Consider the following 18,983-nt stretch of genomic DNA (forward strand, 5'->3'; position numbering starts at 1 on the left):
TGCGTTTTAAGGAGATACAGAGTAGCCAAGCAGGGCAATATCCCCTGCAGTTCGTGAATGGAATTCTCTCTCCTCCCCAAACATCACTCCAAACTGGAGAATGGGCTACTCTCCAGGGTCCTGGGTAGGACAGCGCCAGACACCCAGACGCCCTCGCTCTGCGCTCCCAGGCGCCCGGTGCCCTCCGCCCAGCTCTGCGCTACCGCGGCCACAGCATCCAGCAGCACGCCGGCTGCACCGGGGAGACAGCAGGAGAACAACTCCGGACCCCAGCCAGACCTACAGCCCGAGCGGCTGGCCCGGCCCTGCCCGGAGCCCACCTGACTCCTGGCGGCCCAGCGCTGGGGACAAAAGCAGCAATAGCAGCCACAGGCAGAGCGGTGAGCACGTCCATCCGCACATGGCTAGTAGACCCACCGCGGATTCCCGGCAGCTGCGCCGGCGGAAGCGAGGCCCCGCACAAAGATGGCCGTAGGCGCCGCACGACGTGGGCAGCGGGCCGCCCCCGACAAAGATGACCTAGGGCGCCGCAGGGCGTAAGCTGCCGGCCGCCCCGCACAAAGATGGCGTCTTCGGGCTCTCTTTCTCGCTCCCCGCCTTCCCGCCTGCAGTAGAAAAAATAAGCCGAGTTTTATGAAGGCGGGGTACCGGTACTTGTGCTTGTTATGTTTAAAGCCAAGCTACATAGTTGCTTCATGTCGAAGTGTAGTTTGAAGGGTTCATACTTCCTCATTCTTGTCTTCTCTCTTTGGTGGGGTGAAATAAAATCCGAGCACACGAGGGAATAAATGGGCCAGCTCACTAACTTCCTTGTCACCCCTAAGAAAATACGGTTTTTATTGGTTATGATTATTATTATTATTGGTTATTAATAATGGTTGTTATTAAAAACATACTATTTTCTGCAGCCAGAAAAATGAAACTTAACCACAGCTTCACAGTTAGTGGCACAACCAAGGCTTGGGATAGAGAGGCTGGGCTAGATCATTCTTTCCACATCAAACTGCTTATTAGATAGCATAGATTTGTTGAGCACTTGAATGTGTACAGCACCGTTAGACCCCAAGGAGGTTGCAAAACAGTATATAGCACAGGCTTACCAGTAATAAAAATTCATAACAGTTGCAGTGACTTAGATATAATAAATCAATGGGCAATATAATCCTGGACAGTATACGTACATAGTAAAATATAGCATATGGCATATCCATAAGGTTTTCATGATAAACAGAGAAAATATTGAAGTTGTCAAGGATTTTCTTTTACTTGGATCCACAATCAAAGCCCATGGAAGCGGCAGTCTAGAAATCAAATGACGTATTGCATTGGGCAAATCAGCTGCAAGAGACCTCTTTAAATGTTAAAAAACAAAGATGTCACCTTGAGGACAAAGGTGCACCAGACCCAAGCCATGGTATTTTCAATCGTCTCATGTGCATGCGAAACCTGGACAATGAATAGAAGACCAAAAAAGAAGTGATGCATTTGAATTATGGTGTTGGTGAAGAATATTGAATAAACCATGAACTGCCAGAAGAACTCTGTGTATTCCTTCCATCTTCTTTTGATGCTTCCTGCGTCATTTAATATTTTCCCCATAGAATCCTGCAATACTGCAACTGGAGGCTTGAATTCTTTCTTCAGTTCTTTCAGCTTGAGAAATGTCAAGCGTGTTCTCCTCTCTTGGTTTTCTAACTCCAAGTCTTTGCACACTTCATTATAATACTTTATTTTGTCTTCTTTAGCGCCCTTTGAAATTTTCTGTTCAGCTCTTTTCCTTCATTATTTCTTCCATTAGCTTTAGCTACTCGACGTTCAAGAGCAAGTTACAGAGTCTCTTCTGACATCCATTTTGGTCTTTTCTTTCTTTCCTGTCTTTTTAATGACCTTTTGCTTTCTTCATGTATGATGTCATTGATGTAATTCCACAAGTTGTCTGGTCTTTGGTCAGTAGTATTCAATGCTTCAAATCTATTTTTGAGGTGCTGTCTAAGTTCAGGTAGGATATACTCGAAGTCATACTTTGGCTTTCGTGGACTTGTTTTACTTTTCTTCAGCTTCAACTTGAACTTGCATATAAGCAATTGACAGTCTGTTCTGAAGTTGGCCCATGGCCTGGTTCTGACTGATGATATTGAGCTTTTCCATCATCTCTCTCCACAGATGCAGTGAATTTGATTCCAGTGTATTCCATCTGGCAAGGTCTAAGTATATAGTCGCCATTTAAGTTGTTGAAAAAAGGTATTTGCAATGAATAAGTCGTTAGCCTCACAAAAGTATATCATGCAATCTCCAGCATCTTTTCTATCACCAAGGTCATATTTTCCAACTACTGTTCCTTTCTCTTTCTTTCCAACTTTTGCATTCCAATCACCAATAATTATCAATGCATCTTGATTGCACGTTTGATCAATTTCAGACTGCAGAAGTTGGTAAAAATTTTCAACTTCTTCATCTTGGCCTTAGTGGTTGGTGCGTTAAAGGAAAACACAGAGTCACTGTACCAAAAAGAATTGGTCGACGTTCAGCCATTTCAGGACGTAGCATATGATCAAGAACCGATGATAGTGAAGGAAGAAGTCCAAGTTGCACTGAAGGCATTGGCTAAAAACAAGTCTCCAGGAATTGACAGAATACCAACTGAGATATTTCAACAAATGGATGCAGCGCTGGAAGTGCACACTCATCTATGCCAAGAAATTTGTCCAACCGACTGGAAGAAATCCATGTTTGTGCCCATTCCAAAGAAAAGGGATCCAACGGATTGTGGAAATTATGGAATAATATCATTAATATCACACACAAGTAAAATTCTGCTAAAGATCATTCAAAAGTGGTTGCAGCAGTACATCAACAGAGAACTGTCAGAAATTCAAGCTGGATTCAGAAGAGGGCAGGGAATGAGGGATATCATTGCTGATGTCAGATGTGTCTTGGGTAAAAGCAGAGAATATTAGAAAGATGTTTACCTGTGTTTTATTGACTATGCAAAGGCATTTACCTGTGTGGATCATAACAAATTATGGATAACATTGCAAAGAATGGGAATTCCAAAATACTTAATTGTGCTCGTGAGGAACCAGTACATAGAACAAGGGGCAGTCGTTCAAACAGAACAAGGGGATGCTGTGTGGTTTAAAATCAGGGAAGGTGTGTGTCAGGGTTGTATCCTTTCACCATACTTATTCAATCGTATGTTGAACAAATAATCCAAGAAGGCGCACAACATGAAGAAGAACAGGGCATCAAGGTTGGAGGAAAACTCATTAACAGCCTGCAACATGCTGATGACATAACCTTACTTGCTGAAAGTGAAGAGGACTTGAAGCACTTACTGATGAAGACCAAAGACTACAGCCTTCAGCATGGATTACACCTCAACATAAAGAAAACAAAATTTTTCACAACTGGACCAATAAACAACATCATGATAAATGGAGAAAACACTGAAGTTGTCAAGGATTTTACTTGGATACACAATCAATGCCCATAGAAGTAGCAGTCAAGAAATCAAATGATGCATTCCATTGCTTTGGGCAAATCTGCTGCAAAAGACCTCTTTAAAGTGTTAAAAAGCAAAGTTGTCACTTCAAGGGCTAAGGTGCACGGACCCAAGGTATGGTGTTTTCAATCGCCTCATATGCATACAAAAGCTAGACAATGAAAAAGGAAGACCCAAGAAGAATTGATGCCTTTGAATTACGGTCTACATACCATGGGCTACCAGAAGAACGAACAAATCTATCTTAGAAGAAGTACAGCCAGAATGCCCCTTAGAAGGGAGGATGGTGAGACTTTGTTTCACGTACTTTGGACATGCTACCAGGAGGGACCAGTCCCTGGAGAAGGACACCGTGCTTGGTAAAGTAGAAGGTCAGTGAAATAGAGAAAGACCCTCAATGAGATGGACTGACACAGTGGCTGCAATAATGGACTCAACCATAGCAATGATTGTGAGGATGGTGCAGGATTGGGCAGTGTTTTGTTCTGTTGTACATAGGGTCGCTATGAGCCAGAACCGACTGACGACACCTAACAACAACATAGTATATAGTGTATATATGTATCTCTGTGGGTGTAAACAGTTTACCGTCTACTACTAACCTAAAGGCTGATGGTTTGAACCTACCCATCAGTGCTGCAGACGAATGGCCTGATGATCTGCTTCTGTAAAGATTACAGCCAAGAAAATGCTATGGAGCAGTTCTCCGTAACACATGGGGCTTCCATGAGTCAGAATCAACTCCATGGCAATGGGTTTGAGGTTTTTTTTTGGTGGGGGGGGGGATTATATACCTGAAGGAGCCCTGGTGGCACAGTGGTTAAAGCGATTGGCTGCTAACCGAAAGGTTGGCGGTTCCAATCCACCAGCCACCCAATGGGAGAAAAATGTGGCAGTCTGCTCCCATAAAGATTTACAGCCTTGGAAACTCCATGGGGCAATTCTACTCTGTACTATAGGGTTGGTATGCATCGGAATTGACACAATGGCAGTGGGTTTTGGTTTGGTTATATACCTATATAAAGTGCCCCTGGGTCGCTCAAACCGAGAGCTTGTCTATGACTGATTCTGAGTCCACCACAGGCACCCTTGAATAAAGGCTGGTGATCTATTCTGAAAAGATCAGCCATTGAAATTCCTATGGAGCATGATTCTACTCTGACACACACACAGGATTGCTATGAGTCAGAATTAACTTGATGGCAACTTATTATATATCCATATATAAATACAGAGGCCTGGTGGCATAGTGGTTAAGAGGTTAAAAGGTTGGCAGTTCAAATCCACCAGCCATTCCCTGGAAACCCTATGGGGCAGTCCTACTCTGTCCTATAGGGTCATGATGAGTCAGAATTGACTCAACAGCAATGGGTTTGGTTTTGGTTTTATATATAAATATATCTAAGAAAACAGAGGTATACATAGTAATCATAGAACTATTTATCCATTGTCTAAAATGTACATAAAAACGTCCTAGGCTCTGTGGAAGATACATGGAAGTACAAGATGTGATCTGTGCCCTTGGGGAGTTTAGAACTAGTTGGGAAGACAAATACGCTACCTGAGAGATAATATAAGGCAACATGTAAGTGCTGCTGGTTTCAGTGGAGGGAGAGATCAACATGAAATGGAGATTGGAGAAAGAAGTGTTTCCAGGCTGAAGAAAAGGAAATGTTGCAAATAAGGAATATTGTGCTGGAGAGACTGAAAAAGGAGGAGCCAAAATTTGCAGAAGGTGAAGGTGGAAAGTAAGAGTACATTGAGGAACCTAGCTTGATTGGAGGATGTATGTTGAAGAATGGTGGAAGATACAGCTGATTAGCTAGGGATGGACCCTATCAGTTAGAGGGGGCATTTGGACTATACCCCAAGACGGTGGTGTTATGGATTGAATTGTGTCCCCAAAAAATGTGTGTCACCTTGGCTTGGCCATGATCCCGGTATTATGTGGTTGTCCACCATTTTGTGATCTGATGTGATTTTCCCATGTGTTGTAAATCCTAACATCTATAATGTTAGTGAGGCAAAATTAAAGGCAGTTATATTAATAAGGCAGGATTCAATCTACAGGATTAGGTTGTTATTATCTTGAGTCAATCTTTTTTTTTTTTTTGAGTCAATCTCTTTTGAGATATAAAAGACAGGATCGAGCAGAGAGGAGAGGGACCTCATATCACCAAGAAAGAATCACCAGGAGGGGAGCACATCCTTTGGACCTAGGGTCCCTGCTCTGAGAAGCTCCTAGTTCGGGGGAAGATCAATGACAAGGACCTTCCCCCAGGGCTGACAGAAAGAGAAAGCCTTCCCCTGGACCTGGTGCCCTGAATTCAGACTTCTAGCCTTCTAGACTGTGAGAGAATAAATTTCTGTTTGTTAAAGCCATCTACTTGTAGCATTTCTGTTATAGCAGCACTAGATAACTAAGACAAGTGGACTCACCCAGTTTTTGTGTGAGTGAGGCTCAATCTGAGTGCGTAGACAAGAAAAGAAAATGAACCCTCAACACTATACAAGACTTCTTTAGGAATTCAAATGAAAACTTGAATTAAAGTTTCTTCTACTTCCAGAAAAGTGTGCAGTACTCCAAAATGAAAGGTTTATCAAAAGCACATAACAAAGACAATGTACTACATAGACAAACACCATAATAACCTTCACTTTAGAGTTAGTCTAGAATGAATGTAATGGGGAACAATTTCTAAAACTTTAATTAAAAAGTTTTTATTTTCCATAATCCCAGTTTTCTGTGATCAGAAGAAAAGGAAAATCACTTTGTGTCATAATGTCTTTGAAATGAAAACAAGTAAGTGTTTTCTGCAATTTTACAATGTTTATCTGCATGGAAGAGGTTGGGAGATAAGTGGGCCATATACACAGGAGGAATAAGCTGCATCTGAATCAAATACTACATTTCACTTCCCTAACAGATGAAGTGGTTTATTCCAGTGGTTTCTATCTCTGAATAAGCATCAGAACCCTCCTGGAGCTTATGAAAACCACAGTCCCACACCGGTCACTAACTTAAAATATATAAAATGGCAGCAACACTAAATCTTTTAGTTAAGCACTGTCCTTTGGTCTGTAAGGGAAAACATGCCTCAGGTTATTTGGGGGAAGGAAATACCTGTATGCATAAAGAGAAACCAGTAAACATAATTTATTTACTCTTTCAAAAAGTCTTTGCTGGGCTTCTACGTTTCAAATAATTTCTACGAATTTATCCGGACACAGGTAGAGAGGTGTTTCATGGATACAAAATTAGTTAAAAAAATATATAGTGAAGGTTGGGGAAGAACTGCCTCTTCTCTTTAAAAGAATAAACAATGAAATCCTCTCCAGACTGGTGATAAAATGAGTTCATTAAACTAAAATCACTTAGAACAGAGTAACATTTCTAGTGTTACAAATAACATTTAAGACATGTGAAATAAGTATATCTCCCAATCCTATTCCCCACCACAAACTTCCCCACCTCAATAAATGGCACCACCATTCTCCCAGTTGCTCAAATTGTTCTTTTTCCTACTTCTTCCATAAGCAAAAGAAATCGTGAATTTGTCCACTTCCCTCCATCCCCACTGCTACCACCTTATGTGCCCCCCTTAATGTCCTCACTTCCATGTATTCAAATCTTGGCTCCAACACTTACTAGCTGAGTGACTTTGGACAACTATTTAAACTCTCTGTGTCTCAGTTTCCTCATCTGAAAAATGAGAATGATAATAATGCTTTTGTGGGGTCGTTATGAGGATTAAATGACTTAATATTTGTAAAGCACTTAGAATTTCACCAGACACATAGTTACTATTATATAAAACCAATCTTGTTGCCATTGAGTTGACTCCGACTCATAGCAACCTTATACGACAGAGTAGAACTGCCCCATAGGGTTTCCAAGGCTGTAAACCTTTGCAGAAGCAGACCACCACATCTTTCTCCTGTGTAGCACGGCTGGTGGGTTACAACTGCCAGTCTTTCGGTTAGCAGTCAAGCACTTTAACCACTGTACCACCAGGGCTCCTTACCATTATACATTGTTGTTGTTAGGTGTTGTCGAGTCAGTTTCAACTCAGAGACCCTATGTACAATAGAACAAAACACTATCTGGTCCTGCGCCATCTTCATGATCATTGTTATGCTTGAGCCCATTGTTGCAGCCACTGTGTCAATCCATCTCATTGAGGGTCTTCCTCTTTTTCGCTGAACCTCTACTTTACCAATCACGATGCCTTTCTCCAGGGACTAGTCCCTTCTGATAACATGTTCAAAGGATGTAAGATGGAGTCTCACCATCCTCCCTTCTAAGGACCATTCTGGTTGTTCTTCTTCCAAGGCAGATTTGTTCATTCTTTTGGAAGTCCATGGTATATTCAGTATTCTTCGTCAACACCATAATTCAAAGGTGTCAATTGTTCTTCGGTCTTCCTTTTTCATTGTCCAGCTTTTGCATGCATATGAGGCAATTGAAAACACCATGCCTTATGTCTGGCGCTTAGTCCTTAAAGTGATGTCTTTGCTTTTTAACACTTTAAAGAGGTCTTTTACAGCAGATTTGCCCAATGCAATGCATCGTTTGATTTCTTGACTTCTGCTTCCATGGGCGTTGATCATGGATCCAAGTAAAATGAAATCCTTGACAACTTCAATCTTTTCTCCATTTACCATGATGTTGCTTATTGGTCCATTTGTGAGAACTTCTGTTTTCTTTATGTTGACGTGTAATCCATACTGAAGGCTGTAGTCTTTGATCTTCATCAGTAAGTGCTTCAAGTCCTCTTCACTTTCAGCAGGAGGGGTTATGTCATCTGCGTATTGCAGGTTGTTAATGAGTCTTCCTCCAGTCCTGATGTCCCGTTCTTCTTCATATAGTCCAGCTTCTCAGATTATTTGTTCAGCATACAGACTGAATAAGTATGGTGAAAGGATACAATCCTGACATATACCTTTCCTGAATTTAAAGCATGCAGTATCCCCTTGCTTGAACGACTGCCTCTTGGTGTATGTACAGGTTCCTCATGTGTACAGTTAAGTTTTCTGGATTCTCATTCTTTGCATTGTTATTCATAATTTGTTATGATCCACACAGTCAAGTGCCTTTGCATAGTCAATAAAACACAGGTAAACATCTTTCTCGTATTCTGTGCTTTCAGCCAAGATCCATCTGACATCAGCAATGATATCCCTCATTCCACGTCTTCTAAATCCAGCTTGAATTTCTTGTAGTTCCCTGTTGATGTTCTGCTGCAACTGCTTTTGAATGATCTTCAGCAAGATTTTACTTGGGTGTGATATTAATCATATTGTTCAATTCCTACTCATAGTGACCCTATAAGACAGAGTAGAACTGCCCCATAGGGTTTCCAAGGAGTGGCTGGTGGATTCAAAATGTCAACCATTTGGTTAGCAGCCATAGCTCTTAACCACTACGCCACCAGGGCTCCTCACATAGGTCTTCACATGTCTTCATTAAATAAAAATAAATAATACTTTCTCCCACCCCAAACACATCAATACACCACAAAGCAACAAGAATTATTTTAAGTCCTAAACTGTGTCACATCCTTGCTTAAAACTCCTCATTGGTTTCCCCCACACCTAAAAAGCAAACTCTCTGGTTTAAAAGACCTTTTCCTTGTTCAGGCTCCTTCCAGTGTGTTCAAATTCACTTCATGACATGTTCCCCTTTGCTTACCATGATCCAGCTACATTGTTTTACTTTAAGTACCTCAGACGTGCTAAGCTCCAATCCAATTTAGGGTTTCTGCATGTTTCGTTTTCTATCTGGACTGCTTCTCTTTCCCATTTTTGCATTGTGGGTTCCTTCTCAATCTTAGGTTTCTGCTGAAATGTCACTGCCTTAGACAGATATCCCCTCAAAATCACACCTTCCTTATTTTCTACCTTAGTCCCTTATTTGTCTCTTCATAATGCTTATCATAATTTGTAATTATTTTATTTATTAAATAAACATTTCCCCACTAGAATATAAGTTCCAGGAGGGCAGGGACATATCTGTCTTGTTTGCTAGCACAGTGCCTGACACACTGAGCCAAACCAGTTGACAATAAGTCGATTCTAACTCATGGAGATCCCACGTGTGTCACAGTAGAACTGTGTTCCATAGGGTTTTCAATTGCTGATTTTTCACAAGTAGATCAGCAGGGCTTTCTTCTGAGGTGCCTCTGGGTGGCCTCAACCTCCAACCTTCTGGTTAGCAGCTGAGAGCATTAACTGTTTGCACCACCTAGGGACCTCAGTAGGCACTAAATAAATAATTGCCAAATAAAGGAAGAGTGCTAGCGAGTCAACAGAAAAAGGGAAAAGGAGTTTCAAGCTAGGAAGCAGTTAACAGAGCAAATATAAAATTACAGGTACGAAATTCCTTACCCCAAGAGGTGAAATCAATAAAAATATGTATAGACCTATATTAGATTTTGTATATTTATGAATAAAAGCTCTGTAGTACATTAGGACACACGGAATATTTGGGAATATTACTAACTTTAGTGGTTTTGATATGGGCCATTCTGGCTCTACATTCCAGCTCTGCCACTTATTCGCTGAGTTATTTTGAACTTATTTCTCTAAATTCAGTTTCCTCTGTAAAATAGGAACAATGATAGTATCTATCAAACTATTGTGAGATTTAAATGAGATAGGTAAAGCTCCTAGCCCAGTGTCTGGTATACACATACAAAAAAACCTCTTAATAAAGGTTAATCACCTATCTGTCAGTTTATTGTATGTGGTGGCTTGTGTATTGCTATGCTGCTAGTAGCAGGCTATGCTACTGGTATTTCAAATACCAGCAGGGTCACCCATGGTGGACAGGGTTCAGTGGAGCTTTCAGACTAACACAGACTAGAAGAAAAGCCTGGTGATCTACTTCCGAAAATCAGTCAATGAAAACTTTATAGATCATGACAGGATATCGTCCAGTATAGGGCTGGAAGATGAGCAGTCTAGGTTGGGAGGCAATACACAATAGGTGCAACTATGACTCAAACATACCATTGTGAAGATGGTGCGAGACTATGCAACGTTTTGTTCTGCTATGGTCATGAGTCTGACCTCACTCAACTAACAACCTAAGAACCATATATAATCAATACACAGGGCTTTCTGTTAAGGTGCTTAAAATCTATGAAATGATATATCTCACGTATCTCCTCTCACCTCCTAACTCTCTCCCTTCTTCTAATACCAACTATTGGCAGTTCCTGAATTCACCATGACTTTGCCCACCTCCTTAGCTTTTTAACTGCCACTTCCTCTGCCAGAAAGCTACCCCCGCCCCCTTTTGTGTCCATCAGGCAACTACCTGTTGATTCTTGGAGCCTTGGCTCTTTTAACGCCTAACTCCCTGTAAGGCTCTTCTTTGTACTGACACCACTGCGATCGCAGAGTTCATCAACTATCTTCTGTGCTGTATCTCTGGACCTTGAGCATATATATATTTTTTTAATTGTACTTCAGGTGAAGGCTTACAGAATAGTTTCCCATGAAACAGTAGTACACATATTGTTTTATGACATTGGTTAACAACCCCACAACATGTCAACCCTCTAACTTCTCAACCTTTTTTTTTGGTGAAAATACACATAGCCAAAGATACACCATTTCAAAAATTTCTACATGCACAGTTCAGTGACATTGACTACGCTCTTCCAATTGTGCCTTGAGCACAGTTAATGTTGCATGTGCTTTCCTAGGGTCTTGTCTCTTCCACTAGACTGTAAGCTCTTTGTGGTATGCACTTTTGTGCATCTAGTCCTTCACTTAACATACGGTAAGCGCTTGTTTGGATGGTGAAGCATGACTTCGATATTTGAGCTCCTTTACTCAGCAGTGATGTGATCATAGGTCAAGTCTCTCAACGTCCTCTCGACTGTAAAATAGGGGTAATTACTTGTGCATGGTAATTATATGGAGTTCCTGAGATAACAAGGACGCCTACCATGTGCCTGCACTGGTAGGCACTCGGTGACAGACGCCTGGGAAGGCAAAACGTTGCCCACCGCTAACAAGCAAACCAAGCGCGAGCCCCGCGGTGCAGTCGACTCCCACTGCGCAGGTGCAAGCGAGAGGCGGTAGGGTGCCTGCTCTCCGGACTGCGTGTGCAGTTCCGGGGGGTCAGCTTGCGGCTGGGCGGCCAGCCGTCGCGGAGCTGACGTCATCACCGTGCGCTGCCACGTCTCCTCAGCTCCGCGGTAATGGAGGCTGGGGATGAGTGCTGACTGGACCTGGCTCTGGCTTTGGCTTTAGGTCTGGCTCTGGCTCTCGCACTGGCTCAGAGTTTGGGTCTGAGTCTGGCAGCCGGAAGCCTGGACACCCTTTTTCGACTCCACGAGGTGGAGACAGCCTGCGGAGAAGCATCTGGTTTGGAGCGCCTCAACGCGGGGAGGGAGTTTTCTTGCCCAGGGTCCAGCCTGTAAAGCCGCCGCCTCCTCTCAGGGATCCCGCCCCACCGGCTGGGCCTCCTCCATGCGTGAGTATTACCGAACTGCGTACTGTTCTACTGTCCTGGACCGTTTTGGAGCCCCTGGGGTGCGCAGCCGGGGGCCCGCTTTGTCGTCCCCTCTTAGGGGGCAGTCTGTCGAAGTTTGTGGTCTCTCGCCATCCACATCCACCCACCCCGTACTCACCTCTTCCATCCCAGTTTTTTGCCCCTCTCTTCTCTTTCTCTTTGCTCCTTAGTTGAGCAAGAACGAGCAGCACCTTCATCTAGCGGTTTGAATGCTTTGTCTCGCTTGCGTTTTTAATCTACTGCCAAAGGTTGTTACGAATAGGGAACATCGGAACAGTCTGCAGTAGAGTTTTGAAAAACCAAGGATTTTCCCAGGGTGTCATTTTTCAGTGTGGTTGTGTTGTTTAAGAAAACGGATCTGGTATTCATATTGGCAGAACCGTGATTTTGCCATGTTCTGAGAAAACACAGTTTCTTTTTAATAAGGGTCTTTATTTGTCGTTTGCGTTTTTAGTCTTGCAGTTTCATTAATTTCTAAATGATTTTACTTCAGTTTTTCTGGGTTAGGCAACAATTTGCGTTCTTTCAGTATTTCCACCCTAACATATGGAGATACCGCTTGAACAGTTTCACTTTTAAAGAGTTAAAGGGCCTAGTGGTAGTGGTGTATTTTCATTCATCTTTGTCAATCCTTACAACAACCTCTGTAGGACAGGGACACGTCTATTTTTTTTTTTTTCTCTGATGAAGAAACAAACTCAGAGGTTAAGCCACTTAGTTAAGGTCAGATAATATGTGGCACATCTGATCTCAGAACCTCAGTCCCTTGATCATGAAGCCTAACTTTCTGCTGATTTTTCTGTATTTAAAGTGGCTTAGTTTGAAATATTACACTTGAGTCGAAAATATATACGTTGTGGTGTTTCTTCCACACTTTCATCTGATTGTAATAGTACCTTTTATGTGATACAAGTCAACTGACAAAAGACACAGATTGTGACTTGCCTGATGCTGAGCAGAGCTTAGATCAGAACCAAGGCTTCTGATCCACTAGAGTCTGAGTAGTCCTTTCATTAGAATAAAGCATGTAATAGACACTGAGAACATTTGTTTGAAAACCTTGTTTTATAAGGTCAGCTCATTGTTTTTCTGGTTATTTTGTTAATTGTCTACTTAAAAATAGCAAACTGACATTAATTTATTTGTTTTCGTTCAGAGTTGAAACAGGTTGACAGCCATTAACCTGGGTTGCAACTACAGGTGGCACTGGAAGCAGACTGGTTCCTGGACATGCCCGGTGGAAGGAGGGGCCCTAGTCGGCAGCAGCTAAGCCGTTCAGCTTTACCTTCTTTACAGACTTTGGTTGGTGGGGGTTGCGGCAATGGAACAGGCCTGAGAAATAGGTAAAGAAGAAGTAAGGCTGTGTGTAATTTGTAATGTACAATGGTCAGTAAGACTAACATAGAAAGTCATCGTGTTTTTCAGATTATTTGCTTATCAAGATTTATTCTTGACACTGAAATATAAATCCTGCCCCTGAAGACTAAGAATTCAGTATTTCAGAATACTTTGGAAGTAGAAGGGGCCCACAGAGTGAAAGCAGTCCAACTCTTGATTAGAAGGCTGATAATCCAAATTCTAACCCATTGCCACTGAGTCAGTTCCGACTCATGGTGACCCTATAGGACAGGGTATAACTGCCCTATAGAGTTTCCAAGGCTGTAATTTTGGGAACAGACTGTCATATCTTTACCAAGAAGCGGCTGGTGAGTTTGAACCACTGACCTTTCAGTTAGCAGCTGAATGCTTAATCACTGCGCCACCAAGGGCTCCTTATCCAAATTGTAGTCATTGCCTTTTTGGCTGTTAGAAGGTGGGAGACATGAATTCAAGTGCAAGGCAAATGAGATTATTTAACTACTTATTGGCATTTTGGGTGAGGGGGTAGGGCAAGTTAAAACTGATAGTTAACATGCGGTCCTAAAATTATAAGTCAGATTCCATCAAGGGTTTAAAAATTATTTTATTCATAATAGTGTTCAAAATTAGTAAACTGTGAGCTGTAGCCTAAACATTTTAGAATTCGTGTCATATTGCATTGCAGTAAAGAATTTAACTTTTTCAGTGGAAATTTAACTCTGTTGTTCCTAATTTTCAAGAAGTTAGGATGCATCATTTCTAATTTTATCCAGGATAACTCACTTTATCACAAGATTTGATCATATAGCCCTGAAAAATGATGGTTTCACTTAAGTGTTTGGTCAAGATAATTTTTGCCAGCAGGTTTCTGCTTCCTCCCTGAATAAAGTTTTTCTCTTGCCTTGATTTTAAATGTCAAAGCTAGCAATCACTACCACTCCTGTGTTATCTCTTATTATTCCCGAATTGTCACCTTTTGCTTTTCAGGCTCTTCTGATGCTATTTGTGCATTTCTGTCTTCCTGGCTTGCCCTCCCTCTTTCTTTCTGACTTTCCAAGCCAGGTCCTACCCAATCTTCAAAATCAGTTCTGATCTCGTCATTTCAGTGGGTCTGAAATAACCAGCTTAAGGGTTTTTTTCCAGTCTCTGATTCTCATTAAACTAATTTTCAATCCAAATTTTATGTTTATGTACGTATACAGAATAGTTATAGTTTGTCCTAGGGTATTATCTTTTGTTTTTTTTGGTTTCCTAATTTTAAAAACAATGATACTGTCTGCTTCATAGCAGGATGTTGAAAATAAATGAAGTAATAAGTTGCTGTCACTTTTTAAAATTTTTCCAAAATTTCTACAAATAATGTATTATATTTAAAAAAAATAAAGAAAAATAAAAAGAATGGGAATATATGAAAATGTTTTGAAGAAATGTATATCTAACAGAGGTATGGAAGTGAAAGATGTTTGCTATTTGAATACATACCTTGATTTTACTAATATATACTGACTAGGAGCCCTGGTGGCACAGTAGTTAAGAGCTCGGCTGCTAACCAAAAGGTCGGCAGTTCGAATCCACCAGGCACTCCTTGGAAACTCTGTGGGCCAGTTCTGCTCTGTCTTATACGGTTGCTATGAGTCGGAATCGACTCCATGGCAATGGGTTTGATTTTGGTATCAGCTTAGTGATTCAGTACTTTTAAATTGCAATAGAAAAATCTTACCTGTGCCTGGCTAGGATTCTGGCTAACTAGAACATTCTGGCTGTGCACCTGTGTTAACTCCAGAGGTTCTTTGTTCATCCTGTCCTACTTTGGCTTTGAGGAGTCTCCTAGGTAATTACATTCTCAAACTGTCCTATAGAATCCCTTTGTGGTGTCTCAGGGGCTGCTGTAGGAAGGGTTAGAAGGGGGAAGGGGTCGGACAGGCCAGATAGCCAAGGCTTCAGGTTTCCCAGTCCTTTCTTAATCAGACTAACTCCTTCTCCTGTGTGTTTTGAATTTTGGGGTACCAGGTAAAATATGATTTGGGGGAGGGAAAATGAAATGTTCTGCGACTTAAAAAGAACTTGAAAACTACATTCCTAGATGGTTCTGCTTGCAAGAACTAGAAACATTTGGAAAATACTTGCTGTTAACTGGGCTTAACTGTGGTTCTGCTTTCTTTTCTCTGCCTTCAGTGTACCTCTTCAATCCTGGCTTTCAGGAGTCCAACCCTCGTTGCCTTGATCTGCTATTTGCCACTCTCTTCTCCTTAAACATGTTTCTTCAGCAATTTTTCAATAGACTAGAAAGATCACAGGTGGTGACAGTTTGAAAAGTCACTAAAACTGTTACTGAGTGATAATTTGGTGATATTTTTACTTCGGTTATTTTGGAAGAAGAAGGTTCTATGTTTGTTTCCTCGCGGGAAGGGAGCAGCTTCGATAGATTCTTTAAGTTATATAGGACCTGGGGAAAGGGAATAAAACTTGTGGATAAAGCCAGTAGCAGTGGCCTAGAATGTAGTTTTAGGAAGGATGTATACAAAGAAAGCATACAGAAGAGGAGAACTCATTTCTGGAGTGTCTGTAGAGTATTGAAGAGAGAAATAATTGTTTAAGTATGGTGTGATTTTGAGTGACATACTTGATACTGCAAGACATAGGTCAGCTGGAGAAGGCAGCATTTGCCCCTTTTTGGTAGGTGCTTATGGCCTAATTGGTGAAGTTAAACTGGAGAATGTCAGAGAGCTAGTTTGGTGAAACTATCAAGATTGAAAGCCACAGATTCTTGTCCTGCTTCCCACCTTTGGGGTGCAGGGATCTGTTCTTGGGACAATGTGCTTAGATCGTCATTCTAAAGAAGAAGGATATACTGTGCATTTCTGAGTTTCTTAGAGAGTTTCCAGTTGAAGGAGAATCTTATTTGAGAAGGACTAAGAATGATTTTGTTTTGTCCTTACATATACTTTGTTGATAATGTGACCTGAACGTGTCCTAATGACTGCTGCTTTCTCCATCCCTTCTAATTTCTCTTTATCTATTTATCTGCCTGAATTCTGCTGCTTGATGGGTCCGTCAAAAAAAAAAAAAAAACAAACAAACAAACCCATTGCCGTTGAGTTGATCCCAACTCATAGTGACCCTGTAGGACCGAGTAGAACTACCCAATAGGCTTTCCAAGGAGCAGCTGGTGGCTTCGAACTGCCTTCGACCTTTGGGTTAGCAGCCGAGCTCTTAACCACTATGCCACCAGGGCTCCTTAAAAGTTTGTGTGCAGAAAAAAGTTAACATAGCAGGCCTGAGATGGCTGTCCTTAGAAAGGCCTACTTGCAAGGCTGGTGTCTGGGAACTTGACTGGTAAACAGTTTCTTACACTATTATAAAACTTTTCCTGAATAATAAGAATGGCTCACTGTGCCTGCACTGATTACAATGCGATTTATGCTAAACACCTTTTCTTTTGGGAGTCTTGAGTTCTGGTACTTGCTAGGCAAAAGGTGCCTCTGTGACCAACACCCAGTAAAATCTTGGGCGCTGAGTCTCTAATGAGCTTCTCTGGTAGACAACATTTCACAGACATCTTCATAACTCATTGCTGGAGGAGCTAAGTGCTTCCTGTGTGACTCCACTGAGAGAGGACTTTTGGAAGCTTGTGCTTGGTTTCCTCCCGATTTTGTCCTCTGCTGATTTTGATTTGTATCCTTTATGCTGTAATAAATCTTCGCCATGAGCACAACTATATGCTAAGTCCTGGGAATCCTCTTAACGAGTCACCAAATCTGGGCATCGTTTTGGGGACCCCCGGCACAGTTTGAAAGAGAATATTCAGAGTGCACATTGAGAAGAGTTCTGTCTTAATTATCTAGTGCTACTGTAACAGAAATAACTACAAGTGGATGGCTTTAACCAAAAGAAAATCATTCTCTCACAGTCTAGGAGGCTAGATGTCCAAATTCAGGTTGCCAGCTCCTGGGGAAGCCTTTCTCTCTCTGTCAGCTCTGGGGGAAGGTCCTTGTCATCAATCTTTCCCTGGTCTAGGAGCTTTTCAGCACAGGGACCCCGGGTCTAAAGATGTGTTCACTCCCAGCTCTTGTTTCTTGGTGGTGTGAGGTCCCCCTGTCTGTCTGCTCACTTCTCACTTATATCTCAAAAGAGATTGATTTAAGACACAACCTAATCTTGTAGATTGAGTCCTGCTTCATGAATGTAACTGCCGTTCATCCCACCTGATTAACATCATAGAGGAAGGATTTACAACACGTAGGAAAATCACATCAGGTGACAAAATAATGGACAGTCCACTCAATACTGGGAATCATGGCCTAGCCAAGTTGACAGATACTTTTGGGGGACACAGTTCAGTTCATGACAAGTTCTTTAAATAGAATCTATTCCATCTCCTTGAATTACAGATGAAAAAGCAGAGGCTCAGGGATATAAACTTACTTTCTCAAAGACCACAGCTGGTTAGTGGAAAATCTGGAACTAGAACTATCCCATATTGTTTCTCAAACATTTATGTCACTTTGCTTTTCTTGAATCTATTTTTATATTCTGTTAGAGAAATAATACTGTTGTTTTTTCCTAGATTGTCTCTGGTACTCATTTTCTGAGATATATTGACCACATCTGTTTAATTTAGCTATTGTTTTCTTGAGGGCAGTGGTGGTTTCAGTGGTAGAATTCTTGCCTTGCATTTGAGAGACCTGAGTTCAGTTCCCGGCCATTGCACTTCATGTGCAGCCACCACCCATTTGTCAGTGGAGGCTTGTGTGTCACTATGATGCTGAACAGGTTTCAGTGGAGCTTCCAGACTAAGACAGATTAGAAAGAAAGGCCTGACAATCTACTTCCAAAATACAGCCAGTGAAAACCCTGTGGATCACAGTGGTCCAATCCACAGCCAATTATAGGGCTGGCGCAGGACCGAGCAGCGTTTTCTTTATCGTGCATGGGGTTACTATACATCAGGGGCCAACTTGAGGGCAGCTAACAACAAAATAGTTTTCTTGGTTTTATGAAATTTGATCATATCTCTTCTTAAGTTCTCAACTTTATAGATCAGATGGAGAAAACTTAATTTCAGGGATTTTCTTTATATAGAAATAGATTCTCTTTTCTCATAGATTCTTTTTTTCCCACTGATGCCGTGAATCACTTTATTTGACCTTTGTCTCTTTGTCTTCTGACTTGGAGTTTAATAGCCAAAACTATATAGAGTATCACAAGCATAGATGTCTTGTGCTTTTGTTTTGAATATGTTTCTTAAAGCACAGCATTATATTGACTTTGTTAATGGCAGAAGCACATTATTGTTGTTAGGTGCTGTCGAGTCAGTTCCAACTCATAGCAACTCTGCACAACAGAATGAAACACTACTCGATCCTGTGCCATCCTCACAATTGTTGTTAGCTTGAACCCATTGTTGAAGCCACTATGTCAGTCCATCTCATTGAGGGTCTTCCTCTTTTTCTCTGACCCTCTACTTTACCAAGCATAATATCATTCTCCAGGGACTGGTCGCTCCTGATAACATGTCCAAAGTACGTGAGTTGAAGCATCCTTGCTTCTAATGAGCATTCCGGCTGTACTTCTTCCAAGACAGATTTGTTCATT

At 41.6% G+C, this 18,983-nt stretch overlaps 2 protein-coding genes across 3 annotated transcripts in view; one reads left to right on the forward strand and one right to left on the reverse strand.

Annotated features, from left to right (window-relative positions):
* POGLUT1 (protein O-glucosyltransferase 1) overlaps positions 1-457 on the reverse strand; it is a 22,557-nt gene extending 22,100 nt beyond the window's left edge. Inside the window, exon 1 of the mRNA XM_004373659.3 lies at positions 321-457. Coding sequence (XP_004373716.1) covers positions 321-402 — 82 coding nt within the window. The 5' untranslated portion in view covers positions 403-457. The remainder of the gene's footprint in view (positions 1-320) is intronic.
* Positions 458-11,693: 11,236 nt separating this feature from the next.
* The window catches only part of TMEM39A (transmembrane protein 39A), a 34,619-nt gene continuing 27,329 nt past the window's right edge, over positions 11,694-18,983 (forward strand). The window contains exons 1-2 of one of the 2 annotated variants that reach the window (XM_004373660.3): positions 11,694-11,990; positions 13,186-13,372. In XM_004373660.3, coding sequence (XP_004373717.1) covers positions 13,260-13,372 — 113 coding nt within the window. In that variant the 5' untranslated portion in view covers positions 11,694-11,990; positions 13,186-13,259. Of the gene's footprint in view, positions 11,991-13,185; positions 13,373-18,983 lie in introns of those variants that run through there. The other variant, XM_023728850.1, reaches the window with a different exon arrangement.

Source organism: Trichechus manatus, unplaced genomic scaffold (genome assembly GCF_000243295.1).
Source record: "Trichechus manatus latirostris isolate Lorelei unplaced genomic scaffold, TriManLat1.0 scaffold00026, whole genome shotgun sequence".
Lineage (NCBI taxonomy): Eukaryota > Metazoa > Chordata > Mammalia > Sirenia > Trichechidae > Trichechus > Trichechus manatus.